This window comes from Salmo salar, chromosome 17, assembly GCF_965601325.2.
Source record: "Salmo salar chromosome 17, fSalSal1, whole genome shotgun sequence".
Taxonomy (NCBI): Eukaryota; Metazoa; Chordata; class Actinopteri; order Salmoniformes; family Salmonidae; genus Salmo; species Salmo salar.
The window spans coordinates 63,350,398-63,365,174 of record NC_138307.1 but is presented as its reverse complement, the minus strand read 5'-3'; the positions used below and the strand labels follow the sequence as shown (position 1 = coordinate 63,365,174).

The 14,777-nt window shown below is 43.7% G+C and overlaps 1 protein-coding gene across 2 annotated transcripts in view; it reads left to right on the top strand.

Moving 5' to 3' along the window:
* Positions 1–14,339, top strand: part of LOC106576403 (ras association domain-containing protein 8) — a 31,023-nt gene extending 16,684 nt beyond the window's left edge. The window contains exons 2-5 of one of the 2 annotated variants that reach the window (XM_014153549.3): positions 668–841; positions 4,369–5,306; positions 10,065–10,194; positions 10,467–14,339. In XM_014153549.3, coding sequence (XP_014009024.2) covers positions 739–841; positions 4,369–5,306; positions 10,065–10,194; positions 10,467–10,582 — 1,287 coding nt within the window. In that variant the 5' untranslated portion in view covers positions 668–738 and the 3' untranslated portion in view covers positions 10,583–14,339. Of the gene's footprint in view, positions 1–651; positions 842–4,368; positions 5,307–10,064; positions 10,195–10,466 lie in introns of both variants that reach the window. The other variant, XM_014153548.3, reaches the window with a different exon arrangement.
* Positions 14,340–14,777: the final 438 nt, after the last annotated feature.

Below are 14,777 nucleotides of genomic sequence, written 5' to 3'. Positions count from 1 at the left end.
AGAGAGTGCGGTTTTGATTTATAAGCTTTTTTTTCTATCCATGTAACCCCCATCGGTTTGGAAATTCAATGCTCTGATTCTATGGGATTGGCTGGCTGCCAATATTGACTGTAGCACTAATGGGAGAGGAATATGACAAATAAATAAGACACTAGAGCAGGGTTTCTCAAACTCGGTCCTGGGGCCCAACCCTGGGTGCACGTTTTGGTTTTTGCCCCAGCACTACACAGCTGATTAAAATAATCAAAGCTTGATGATGGGTTGTTATTGAATCAGCTGTGTAGTGCTGGGGCAAAAACCAAAACGTGCACCCAGGGTTGGGCCCCAGGACCAAGTTTGAGAAACCCTGCACCAGAATAGGTGTGTTATTGTGATTATTGGCACAGCTGCAATGTGGTCAAAGATACGTAGCGATGTTGAGTGGTTTAATTCACATCAATGAACTGGCATCTTCTTTGCTGTCTCATCTCCGTTGTAGTCACCACGAAAGTTGCAATTTCCCAGAACCTCTGATTTGTAAGTTTTTAAGCTTACTGAGCAAGATGGATAATTTAGCATTGTTTGTGAGTGTCTGTATTTCAGTGTTTGTGTGTGTGCATTTTGGAATACAGTGAACTCACAGAGCTATATAGTAAACCCAGCATTTGACAGTCTCTCTGTTCTATAGAATGCTGGAGAGATCCTGTGTAGCGCCCCCTTGTGTGGATGAGGAATGACGACGCCCCTTCGATGTGAGCCATGGAGCTGAAAGTGTGGGTGGACGGAGTGCAGCGGATCGTATGTGGCGTCACAGAGCTCACCACATGCCAGGAGGTGGTCATCGCCCTAGCCCAGGCCATTGGTGAGTCAATCCGTCCTGCAATATTGTCCCAAAAAATTATAATTAAAGAGAGTTCAAGGGATAAATTGAAAATAAGATTAAACTAAAGTAAACTACTGTACCCCTTTTAAGCCTTACCACACTTCGTGTGAGAATGGATCCTTTTTCAGGACACACATCCACAGTGCATGCAGCATATTTGACAGTCTGTTTCTGAGAGATGCTAAAGATGGTGTGCACCAAGATTAGAGTTGACTAGGAGTGAACAGAGATTGTGAGAATCAAGATGAGAGTTGACTGGGAGTGAACGGAGATTGTGAGAATCAAGATGAACTGTTTTGGGATGATTCATAGATGTCATTGAGATGCTCGCTGAGGAGAAGAGAGAACTACATGATGACTGTATTGTATTCCCATAATGATATCGCTTTTATGTATGAGAAGCTATTACCCCAGCCCACATGTAGAGGCAACAAAATAAGATTGAAAGAAGCTGTCTGTTCCCACCGCTTCTAGGGAGAAATAGCTGTAGAACCAGCATGGAGCCCCTTTTAAAGGTTCACCTCTTTTGCATTATGGATATGTATTGAACTGTCTGTGTGAGTATGGCTCAGCCCGACAATACCCTGCTTTCAGTTCATACTGTTTTCATTTCATATTGCTGTCATTTCATACTGCTATCAGTTCATACGGCTGTCATTTCATTTCAAGAGCTGCAAAATCTGGACCCCTACAAATCAGCTGGGCTAGACAATCTGGACCCTCTCTTTCTAAAATTATCTGCCGCAACTATTGCAACCCATATTACTAGGCTGTTCAACCTCTCTTTCGTATCGTCTGAGATCCCCAAAGATTGGAAAGCTGCCGCGGTCATCCCCCTCTTCAAAGGGGGAGACACTCTAGACCCAAACTGCTACAGACCTATATATATTCTACCCTGCCTTTCTAAGGTCTTCGAAAGCCAATTTAACAAACAGATCACCGACCATTTCGAATCCCACCGTACCTTCTCCGCTATGCAATCTGGTTTCCGAGCTGGTCATGGGTGCACCTCAGCCACGCTCAAGGTCCTAAACGATATCATAACTGCAATCGATAAAAGACAATACTGTGCAGCCGTCTTCATCGACCTGGCCAAGGCTTTCAACTCTGTCAATCACCGCATTCAGCAGACTCAACAGGCTTGGTTTCTCAAATGACTGCCTCGCCTGGTTCACCAACTACTTATCAGATAGAGTTCAGTGTGTCAAATCGGAGGGCCTGTTGTCTGGACCTCTGGCAGTCTCTATGGGGGTGCCACAGGGTTCAATTCTCGGGCCGACTCTTTTCTCTGTATACATCAATAATGTCGCTCTTGCTGCTGGTGATTCTCTGATCCACTTCTACACAGACGACACCATTCTGTATACTTCTGGCCCTTCTTTGGACACTGTGTTAAACCTCCAGATGAGCTTCAATGCCATACAACACTCCTTCCGTGGCCTCCAACTGCTCTTAAATGCAAGTAAAACTAAATGCATGCTCTTCAACCGATCACTGCCTGCACCCGCCCACCTGTCTAGCATCACTACTCTGGATGGTTCTGACTTAGAATAAGTGGACAACTACAGATACCTAGGTGTCTGGTTAGACTGTAAACTCTCCTTCCAGACTCACATTAAGCATCTCCAATCCAAAATTAAATCTAGAATCGGCTTCCTATTTCGCAACATAGCATCCTTCACTCATGCTGCCAAACATACCCTCGTAAAACTGACTATCCTACCAATCCTTGACATCGGCGTTGTCATTTACAAAATAGCCTCCAACACTCTATTCAGCAAATTGGATGTAGTCTACCACAGTGCCAGCCGTTTTGTCACCAAAGCCCCATATACTACCCACCACTGCGACCTGTATGCTCTCGTTGGCTGGCCCTCACTTCATATTCGTTGCCAAACCCGCTGGCTCCAGTTCATCTATAAGTCCTTGCTAGGTAAAGCCCCGCCTTATCTCAGCTCACTGGTCACCATAGCAGCACCCACCCATAGCACGCGCTCCAGCAAGTATATTTCACTGGTCATCCCCAAGGCCAACTCCTACTTTGGCCGCATATCCTTCTAGTTCTCTGCTGCCAATGACTGGAACGAATTGCAAAAATCACTGAAGCTGGAGTCTTATATCTCCCTCACTAACTTTAAGCATCAGCTGTCAGAGCAGCTTACCGATCATTGCACCTGTACACAGCCCATCTATAAACAGCCCACCCAACTAGCTCATCCCCATATTGTGATTTTCTTTTTCTCCTTTGGACCACAGTATCTCTACTTGCACATTCATCTTCTGCACATCTATCACTCCAGTGTTTAATTGCCTAATTGTAATTATTTCGCCACTATGGCCTAATTATTGCCTTACCTCCCTAATCTTACTACATTTGCACACACTGTATATATATATTTTTTTATATTGTGTTATTGACTGTACGTTTGTTTATCCCATGTGTAACTCTGTTGTTTGTGTCGCACTGCTTTCCTTTGTCTTGGCCAGGTCGCAGTTGTAAATGAGAACTTGTTCTCAACTGGCCTACCTGGTTAAATAAAGGTGAAACTATATTTTTTTTTATTAAATACTGCTGTCATTTCATACTGTTTTCAGTTCATACTGGCACAGTTTTGCACTTGCACTTTGCGCTGCTTAGAACCAAAATTATGTGGAGATGTCATGGTTTACATAGGTCATTTGCTTTTAGAGAAAATACTTGGAGGTCCTAGAGGTAGCGTGTAAGAGTTAAATGAATCCATTGGATTTGTACATGCTATTCCATTGTGATCCATGCACAAATACATGATTGTAGGACTAACAGCTACATGCTGTGTCTTTTCATCAACAGTACAGGAGTTATGGTCCAGGGCCTCTTTTGTATGTGTTCAGTCTTTTGTCTGGCCCAGGGTACTTTGATGTGAAAGGCCTTCAGCCAGATTCAGCTGTAGTGACAACTGTGTTCCTTTCATAGGGGTTCTGCTGTTGAGAGGGGAAAGACTGTGGCTTGTGCTCTTATCTGCCGCAGAACACACACAGATTTGGGTCTGGAGGAATTTTATTGAACCTTACTCCAACCCTAGCATGAATGGGAACTGAACAACTGCTCCTATATTTGAATAGAGAAATCCCTGTTCTTCCTAGAAAAAACAACCCATTACTCTGAAAACTCTGCACAGTGCACACCCACTAAACTGTGTCTGAAAGCAAGTGGGGTAATTGTGAATGGTTCTTCCATAGAGTTTCCGTGTTCTTAGTAGAGTTAAAGAGTTCAGATTAGGGTTGGTGCTGTGTTTCTGAATGCAGCAGGGGATAACAATGGTAGTCAATGGTAGATGATTTCTGTAATCTGCTGCTACTGCAGAGTGTAGTCTAGCTACTGGTCTGTATGTAACTGGTCACCGGCTGGTATGTGGCAAGAAATAGCAAACAACGTTGCCGTGTGACTACTTGGTCATCTAAGCCCAGTTACTTAGTAAAGCTCCAATTAATTAATCTGATCAAATCATTATTTCACTCTTTTGCAGGGCGAACTGGCAGGTACACTTTGATCGAGAGATGGCGGGAGACGGAACGCCACTTGGCTCCGCATGAGAACCCTGTGGTGTCCCTCAACATGTGGGGCCAGTATGCAAGCGACGTGCAGCTGGTTCTCCAGCGCACCGGCCCCTCCCTCAGCGAACGTCCCAACTCCGACGGCACATCCCGTGTGCCCGAGCGCGGCCTCTACCGCCAGAGCCTGCCTCCTCTGGCCAAGCTGCGCCCGTCGGCCAATAACTGCTCACTCAAGCGTCGGGAGTACAAACGTAAGTCCCTCACCTTCACGGCTGGTGCCAAGGGCTTGAGGGATATTTTTGGGAAGGGCAGAGATGCCGAGGCCAAGCAGCAGCAGAGAGCACTGAACCAGGGCAGGGGGGTGGTGTCTGTGCCCCTCAGTCCAGCCCGGGAGCTGGTGCGCCTGGTCCAGCTGCAGAAGGACAAGCTCCAGATACTTGAGAGCCGGTTGCAGGGCTGTGAGGCGGAGCTACACGGCTGGGAAAGCGGTGATGGCGGTGTGTGCGTTGAGGGTCAGGAGGACGTCGGCGTGCTGGAGGAGGAGCTGGCACGTCTGGAGCAGCAGCTGCGGAGGAACGAGGTGGAGATGTCCGAGGAGGAGTTCTGGCTGAACGAGCTGCAGATCGAGCAGGAGAGCGAGCGTCAGCTGAGGGAGCAGCTCCAGGAGCTGATTGGACGGGTGCGGGAGTGCGAAGCCCGGCTGGGGGAGTACCTGACCCGTATCCAGGGCATGGAGGCTGGCCTGGAGCAGGAGACTGAGCAGAGCAGGCAGGTGGACGAGGAGGAGGCCCGGGCCCAGCTGGGGAAGGTCAGGGCGGAGCTGGAGCAGCAGGTTCAACACAGAGTGCAGCTAGAGAGCAGCTGCAGGGCTGTGGACCGCTCACTGGGACAGTCCAGCAAGAAACTACAGGTGAGCTTTGGTAGAAGGAAAAATGTATAGGAAAACAGTGATTGTACATACACAAATTCTGCAAAATGTTGGGTTGAAAAATGGGGTTGAAAACAACATTAATTAATTATTGATTGGAAGACACACAAACACCTTATGTAAAATGGATGATGGTGATTATACTGTGATGATACCTTTTGCAGAAAAAATTATAATGAAGTAAGACACGTAAGCCCATCTGGAACATATACAGTACCAGTGAAAAGTTTGGACACTCCTACTCATTCATAAAATAACACATATGAATCATGTAGTAACCAAAAAAGTGTTACATTTATATTTGAGATTCTTCAAAGTAGCCACCCTTCGCCTTGATAACAGCTTTGCACACTCTTGACATTCTCTCAACCAGCTTCATAAGGTAGTCACCTAGAATGCATTTCAATTAACAGGTGTCCTTTGTTAAAAGTTAATTTGTTGAATTTTTAGAATGAATAATGCGTCAGTTGTGTTGTGACAAGGTAGGGGTGGTATACAGAAGATAGCCCTATTTGGTAAAAGACCAAGTCCATATTACAGCAAGAACAGCTCAAATAAGCAAATGACAGTCCATCATTATTTTAAGACATGAAGGTCAGTCAATCCGGAAAAGTTCAAGAACTTCGAAATAATACATATGGAGTATAGTAAAAATAAAGAAATACCCTGGAATGAGTTGGTGTGTCCAAACCTTTGACTGGTACTCTATATATACACTGCTCAAAAAAATAAAGGGAACACTTCTCTGAAATCAAACTGTCCACTTAGGAAACAACACTGATTGACAATACATTTCACATGCTGTTGTGCAAATGGAATAGACAACAGGTGGAAATTATAGGCAATTAGCAAGACACCCCCAATAAAGGAGTGGTTCTGCAGGTGGTGACCACAGACCACTTCTCAGTTCCTATGCTTCCTGGCTGATATTTTGGTCACTTTTGAATGCTGGCGGTGCTTTCACTCTAGTGGTAGCATGAGACGGAGTCTACAACCCACACAAGTGGCTCAGGTAGTGCAGCTCATCCAGGGATGTGGCAAGAAGGTTTGCTCTGTCTGTCCAGCGTAGTGTCCAGAGCATGGAGGCGCTACCAGGAGACAGGCCAGTACATCAGGAGACGTGGAGGAGGCCGTAGGAGGGCAACAACCCAGCAGCAGGACCGCTACCTCCGCCTTTGTGCAAGGAGGAGCAGGAGGAGCACTGCCAGAGCCCTGCAAAATGACCTCCAGCAGGCCACAAATGTGCATGTGTCTGCTCAAACGGTCAGAAACAGACTCCATGAGGGTGGTATGAGGACCCGACGTCCACAGGTGGGGGTTGTGCTTACAGCCCAACACCGTGCAGGACGTTTGGCATTTGCCAGAGAACACCAAGATTGGCAAATTTGCCACTGTGCTCTTCACAGATGAAAGCAGGTTCACACTGAGCACATGTGACAGACGTGACAGAGTCTGGAGACGCCGTGGAGAACGTTCTGCTGCCTGCAACATCCTCCAGCATGACCGGTTTGGCGGTGGGTCAGTCATGGTGTGGGGTGGCATTTCTTTGGGGGGCCGCACAGCCCTCCATGTGCTCGCCAGAGGTAGCCTGACTGCCATTAGGTACCGAGATGAGATCCTCAGACCCCTCGTGAGACCATATGCTGGTGCGGTTGGCCCTGGGTTCCTCCTAATGCAAGACAATGCTAAACCTCATGTGGCTGGAGTGTGTCAGCAGTTCCTATGCTATGGACTGGCCCGCCTGTTCCCCAGACCTGAATCCAATTGAGCACATCTGGGACATCATGTCTCGCTCCATCCACCAATGCCACGTTGCACCACAGACTGTCCAGGAGTTGGCGGATGCTTTAGTCCAGGTCTGGGAGGAGATCCCTCAGGAGACCATCCGCCACCTCATCAGGAGCATGCCCAGGCATTGTAGGGAGGTCATACAGGCACGTGGAGGCCACACACACTACTGAGCCTAATTTTGACTTGTTTTAAGGACATTCCATCAAAGTTGGATCAGCCTGTAGTGTGGTTTTCCACTTTAATTTTGAGTGTGACTCCAAATCCAGACCTCCATGGGTTGATAAATTGGATTTCCATTGATTATTTTTGTTTGATTTTGTTGTCAGCACATTCAACTATGTAAAGAAAAAAAGTATTTAATAAGATTATTTCATTCATTCAGATCTAGGATGTGTTATTTTAGTGTTCCCTTTATTTTTTTTGAGCAGTGTGTGTGTGTATATGTGTGTATATACATATACATCAGTTGAAGTCAGAAGTTTACATACACCTTACCCAAATACATTTATACTCTGTTTTTCACAATTCCTGACCTTTAATCCATGTAACAATTCCCTGTGTTAGGCCAGTTAGGATCACCACTTTATTTTAAGAATGTGAAATGTCAGAATAATAGTAGAGAGAATGATGTATTTCAGCTTTTATTTCTTTCATCATGTTCCCAGTGGGTCAGAAGTTTACATGCACTCAATTAGTATTTGGTACCATTGCCTTTAAATTGGTTAACTTGGGTCAAACGTTTCAGGTAGCCTTCCACAAGCTTCCCACAATAAGTTGGGAGAATTTTGGACCATTCCTCCTGACAGAGCTAGTGTAACTGAGTCAGGTTTGTAGGCCTCCTTGCTCGCACACTCTTTTTTTAGTTCTGCCCACAAATGGGATTGAGGTCAGAGCTTTGTGATGGCCACTCCAATACCTTGAGTTTGTTGTCCTTAAGCCATTTTGCCACAACTTTGGAAGTATGCTTGGGGTCATTGTCCATTTGGAAGACCCATTTGCGACCAAGCTTTAACTTCCTGACTGATGTCTTGAGATGTTGCTTCAATATCTCCACATAATTTTCCTGCCTCAAGATGCCATCTATTTTATGAAGTGCACCACTCCCTCCTGCAGCAAAGCACCCTCACAACATGATGCTGCCAACCCACGTGCTTCACGGTTGGGATGGTGTTCTTCGGCTTGCAAGCCTCCCCCTTTTTCCTCCAAACATAATGATTATCATTATGGCCAAACAGTTCTATTTTTGTTTCATCAAACCAGAGGACATTTCTCCAAAAGTACAATCTTTGTCCCCATGTGCAGTTGCAAACCGTAGTCTGGCTTTTTTTATGGCGGTTTTGGAGCAGTGGCTTCTTCCTTGCTGAGCGGATTTTCAGGTTATGTCGATATAGGACTCGTTTTACTGTGGATATAGATACTTTTGTACCTATTTCCTCCATCTTCACAAGGTCCTTTGCTGTTGTTCTGGGATTGATTTGCACTTTTCACACCAAAGTACATTTGTCTCTAGGAGACAGAACGCTTCTCCTTCCTGAGCGGTATGACAGCTGCGTGGTCCCATGGTGTTTATACTTGCGTACTATTTTTTTTGTACAGATGAACGTGGTACCTTCAGGCATTTGGAAATTGCTCCCAAGGATGAACCAGACTTGTGGAGGTGTCCATTTTTTTTGAGGTCTTGGCTGATTTCCTTTGATTTTCCCATGATGTCAAGCAAAGAGGCACTGAGTTTGAAGGTAGGCCTTGAAATACATCCACAGGTACACCTCCAATTGACTAAATTGATGTCAATTAGCCTAACAGAAGCTTCTAAAGCCATGATGTCATTTTCTGGAATTTCCCAAGCTGTTTAAAGGCACAGTCAACTTAGTGTATGTAAACTTCTGACCCACTGGAATTGTGATACAGTGAATTATAAGTTAAATAATCTGTCTGTAATGAACTGTTGGAAAAATTACTTGTGTCATGCACATAGTAGATGTCCTAACCAATTTGCCAAAGCTATAGTTTGTTAACAAGAAATGTGTGGAGTGGTTGAAAAACGAGTTATAATGACTCCAACCCAAGTGTATGTAAACTTCCAAATTCAACTGTATATATATATTTTAAATTTTTCTGGCGCTGAATGAATATTCGTTTGGATTCATGTCCTTGACAAAACCAGAACTGTTTATTAATTCAAGCATGTTTTCTCACTGCTTGGGAAAAATGTTTTTGACGTTGATTGAAAAGGGCCATGTTTTTAGTAGGAACATTTTGAGGCCTCTTATTAGTCCTCATGATGTAATGTTTACTTACAGGGTGGAGTACACCACATAAGCTGCGTTTAGACATTCAGCCCAATACTGATCTTATTTTCACTAATCGGTCTTTTGACCAATCAGATCAGCTCTGAAAAAGAGCTGATGTGAAAAGATCTGTTGTGATTGGTCAAGAGACCAACTCGTGGAAAAATCTCAGAATTGGACTGCCTGTCTAAATGCAACCATAGTGTGGGCGTGAGGTAAATCATTTTTTTAAAGAATCGGGTGGTGAGTTTTATATACAACTGGTGATATTGGGGCCTGAAAAGATCAGCAGATCTACTCCACCACTCTTGCATTACTCTTTCCCTAGAACCAACTCTTCCTTAGCTGTGCCTGAGAAAACCACTCCTTTATTAGTGGGTTTAACAACCTCCAACATGTATGTAACCGTAAATTGTCTGATTTAAAGGTTCTTCACAATGCAACAATTCCACCTGCAAATAGCCTTAAATGTAAAGGAATAAAATTCCACAACAGAAAAGTATAATATTTTAAACATCGTATGAATCTTTAAAGTTGCTTGTTAGGCGCGAGTGGCCAGGCGGGCCCCCATCAGTGGACAAACCAAGTATACAGGGAAGTGGAACTGACAATAGAAACTGCAGGGCAAGTAAATTACTAGTTGAGTGGTTGTTTGTTGCAGGAGAAGGAGCAGGAGTTGGAGCAGTTGACCAGGGAGCTGAGACAGGTGAACCTTCAGCAGTTCATCCATCAGACGGGCACCAAGGTCACCGTTCTACCAGCCCAGCCCAATGACCAGAAGAATAAGACAGGTACACACAAGCATTACAAAGCATCCTAGTCAGATTGGGCAAAAACAATCTTGGCTCAAACATTATTGTATTATCCAACACTACCCCCAAGTGGAAGTTAGTACACCATGTCAGGTTTTTGTAAAGCTCTTTATTTGGCTATTAATGTTACGTTTTGTCACGCCAGTCAAATCTACACACTAACTGCTCAACCTGAAAGTAAAGAAGTATAATTTAAAATAAAAAATACTACTTAATGTAGACCTTTTGACTTCCTCCTTCCCCCTCTCCAGACCTCCAATCAGGCTCGCTGAAACAGCTGGGCTCCTCCCGCCTCCTCCCCAGTGACCTCCGGGCTCTGCAGAGTCCAGTGTCTTCAGGCCTCAACCCTGAGGGCATCTACGTCTGACCCCTGACCTTTACCTTCTGCTGGCTACCATCAGTGACCCTCTGCTGGAGTTGAGTCAGCTTCTCCCCTGGAGGATCCATCTCTTATCATCTCCATCGGAGCTCCACCAGAGGAGGCTGGTGGGAGGAGCTATAGGAGGACGGGCTCAATGTAATGGCTGGAATGGAATAAATGGAATGGTACCAAACACATGGAAACAACCATTACAATGAGCACTTACGGCTGCAGCTCATCCCACTAGCCTCCTCTGATCTCCACCCTGTCCTCCCACAATGCCATCCTTCCTTCCCTCTATCTTCCATGAGAACACACAGAGACCCCCAACAGTTTTGTCAAGACTATAGGATTTAGAATGTTTGCCTTGTTTTGGCTGTTCTGCCACTGGTAGATAGCTGGAGAGCTCGACCATGTCCTTGCATGACTGTTTGAAAAGCATAGCATCTTTTGAGGTACATAAGGCCCAATTTCAAACAGAACGTTTTAGCCTCACCTCTGTGCACTTCTCCATCTCCTCTCGAAGATTGAGTACAAGGACTGAGTAGATGTGAGAAATATGGTATTAACACCACCTAGCACTTTGTTACCATCATATAGCAAGCTAATGGACTAGTAAAGTGCACAATCACAGTCATGTGATGACTTAACTAAAGAGTCAACTGCTGCCCCTGGACAACCATGAGGAAATCCAGATGTTTGTAGGGGTTGAGACTGAAGAAAGTCCCTTTGAGATCAGGTGATATAGAGGAAATGAAAATATCTTCAGACAACCATGATTTACAAAGACAGAGGTCACAAAAGTCTATTGGCCATTTTGTTACAGAAACAGAATGGGTCAGAAAACCATATTTTACACAGATAGGCCACCTTGTGTGAGACCTGTGGTGTGTAACAGAGCCATATCTGACTGCCTTATTAGAAGTATTTTTCTGTTTTAAAGACTTTAAGAACAGTAAAGGCTGTTATTACAGATACTTATAGACATGGCAGCTATGCTCCAGAGATCCGATGCACCATTTATTGTCAACACAGCAGTCTAGTGACTAATTGTTGATCAGTTTTGTGATTTTTTTTTTTGTTTTGTTTTTGTGACTGATGTCAATAGCTGTTGAATCTGGTCTGCCACTAGGTGGCAGATACATCTCACAAAACATTTAGCTAGGATCTTAATGTTGGTCATTTCATATTTATGTTACATTATGCAATTTGTGGTTACTCACTTTCATTGTTGGAATCTTTTAGTATGCTGTAAGTTTACCGTTGCACTTTTACTTTGGAAGGGTCTGTAGAATTTGTACTTACCACTTACAGTTTTTATAGATAATGTCTTGTTGGTGTTGAGTGGTTTTCTTTTCTCATTTGTAACCTCTTGAAGAATTGTGGGTTTGTCTATTGTCTTACATGGCTAATCATTATTATGAAGTTAAAAAGATGTCTCACATGAACCAAAGCAAGTTAGACAATGTGATTGGTAGCGGTCAACCTGAATGTACTTAATTTGTTAACAGAATGTGCTCTGTAAATACCTTTACAGGGGCCACTGTATCTGCCTCCACTTTAAAAGTGATGCATTTGTAATGGTGAGAATTGTTATTGGACTGTATCTGTCAATAGATTGAACTCCACTCTTTGGCTCTTCAGCCTCGTGGAGAGAGGACTGTGTGAGATAAGAGGTTGTTGTGGACTAGTTGATACCAGGGAACCCACCAACAGCAAAGCCAGTGGACGCACGTCAAGGTCAACAGACTGACCTAAAGCTCGTTCCGTTCAGTATTATTGATGTCCTAGTTTGGATCATGAAGAAGGGTTGAGCTGTGTCGCCGAAATGTAACCGAACTGTAACCCACTAACACAAGAACAATGGCTCTTAACAACGTACACAGCAGAGACTAGCATGCCTTACTGAATTGTAAATAATCACTACATAGTATTGGAATATTTTTACAATATTTAAAATAATGCATAATGCTGACAAAGACAATAGTTGTACGTAATATGAATTAACTTTTGTTTTATCCTGCTACTCTGTGGACAGCTTGGTGCATGCACTGATGGCTTGGTTTCATTGACGTTTTTGTATTGTTGAAATGACCAGAGGCTTACGATGATAGTGGAGGTATAAGTATGGAAGTATAATGTTTGTTACTGACTGCATGGCTCTGTCTTCTACAGTGGTATGTCTTGGTCCCAGACCAGTGCATTCACTCATATGTCATAATAGGTCAGAGGACACAGAAATGCAAACCGTAAACAAATAGGGTTTTTAAACCCTAAAAAGTGCCCCATCTTTTGGTGGTTATTAGACACAACCTACCACTAAATGCCCAAAGATGCAGGGACGTTCCACCTCAAAAAGCACGAGGATTTCGACACCAATCTCTGATTTTTCTGAAATCGTTTCAGTAGTGAGTAACAGATACGATTAGCATTCCTAAAACATTTTGTTGAAATAGAATTTAATCTGAGAAATTAAGATAATTACTCCAATTGTCCATTTTAATTCATAAGATTCAGATAATATTCAATAAACAAAGTACCCAACGTCTGGACCAAACATCTTCCTACCAATTAATATTTTTGGTCCAAATTGGATGTTGGGTACTTTATTGAATTTTATCGGAACCCTATACGTTTAAATGGGCAATTTGGGTGCAATCAATTGGCTTAATTTTTCAGAGAAAAAATTACATTTCAACAAAATGTTTCAGGAATGCCAATTTGACCTGTTTCTGAACAATCTGCGATGGTGGGTATCATTGCTCGCTAGAATGACTCTGCACTGAAATCTCTTGGGTTAAAAATAAATCTAATCTACGCATCTATTAGGACTGTTCTTAAATGTTGCACCAACTGAGTATGGCGTTCTCAGAAGTCTTAAGGGCCCATCTTTGTAAACATGTCTGAAACCAATGGTTTTTCAGACACAGATTAAGGGCTGGATTCAATCTGTAGCGCTCTAGCGCGACTGAAATGTTTATATACCATGAATGCGGTCTCCACGAACGCGGGAACATTGCCTTTACATTTCTATTGTGCAGCCAAAGACAGTAACGTAGGTGCAAACTGCTTCTCCAAAAGAAATCCCTGACCATATTTGTAGGCGATGTCATGGCGACATTGGCTAGCTATGCTCTGTGCAGAAACACGGCTTCGGGTCTGAAGGTCGTCTCGCACCGTACTGCGCATGTGCAGGCCTCAAATCAAAGGCACAAAAATGTAAACGTGTTAGTTTGTCACTTTCACGAGGTTGGAGTAATAACACGTTCAACTACTTAAGATATTGTCTCGAAGCTAGGTTGTGCCTTTAAATTGAGAACAACTCATTCATACTTTTTCCACTTCTCTCATTGACTTCTCGAACCCCAGCCTGGTTTGCATGGTTTGCTTGGTCTGTTTCACAAGCATTCCCAGAAGTCTCTGGGTTTAGAAACTCTGTGGCGCAGCTCTTCAGCGATACGGCTTAAATCCAGCCTTAAACCTAGTTTTGGATTGAGAAGAACGTTCAATGGAGAATCTCCCGTGAACACAGTTTTTAGTCTAGGACTAGACTGACGATGAGTCCGGGAAACCAACCCAAAGTGTAAATGATTGGGAGGAAACTTGGCCGACATGTCAGACGGAGCTGTCATGTATGAGAATGTCATGTTCTACTTTTCCCCACAAACATCTGAGAGAAATGACTTTGCCACGTCTACGACGTCATTGTAATAAGCTGATGTTATATGAAATGCTTAATACATTTAGACCAGTGTTGAAAGTTTGTCCTTGTGTTGTTTTCTGTTGTAGCGGATTTCAACTCAAATGAAAAGACAATATTTGAACTGGAAGAAATTGTTTTGTTGTCCTGCAGCACTAATATTATGGCACAGATGACTCAATCAATGAATGATATTAGCTAATGTAAAGAAATAAGGAACTGAAAGGATTAGAAGCTACAATTTTGTCTGTCCAAACATGATTTTGTGTGTTGGAACAATCCTAATGCACCACTTGGATTGGCAGATTTGAGTCATATTGTGTATCTCAATAACCCAACAAACATTGAAAAGATGGATTTGAACCCTGGACCTCAAACTCTGCACCACTGGTTTTGCAGATCTGGGAGAGAAATGTATAGACTGGCTGGATTCAATCCGTATCACAGAAGATCTGTGCTCAAATTGAAAGGTTATTTCCGATTGAGTCGACATATGCAGCG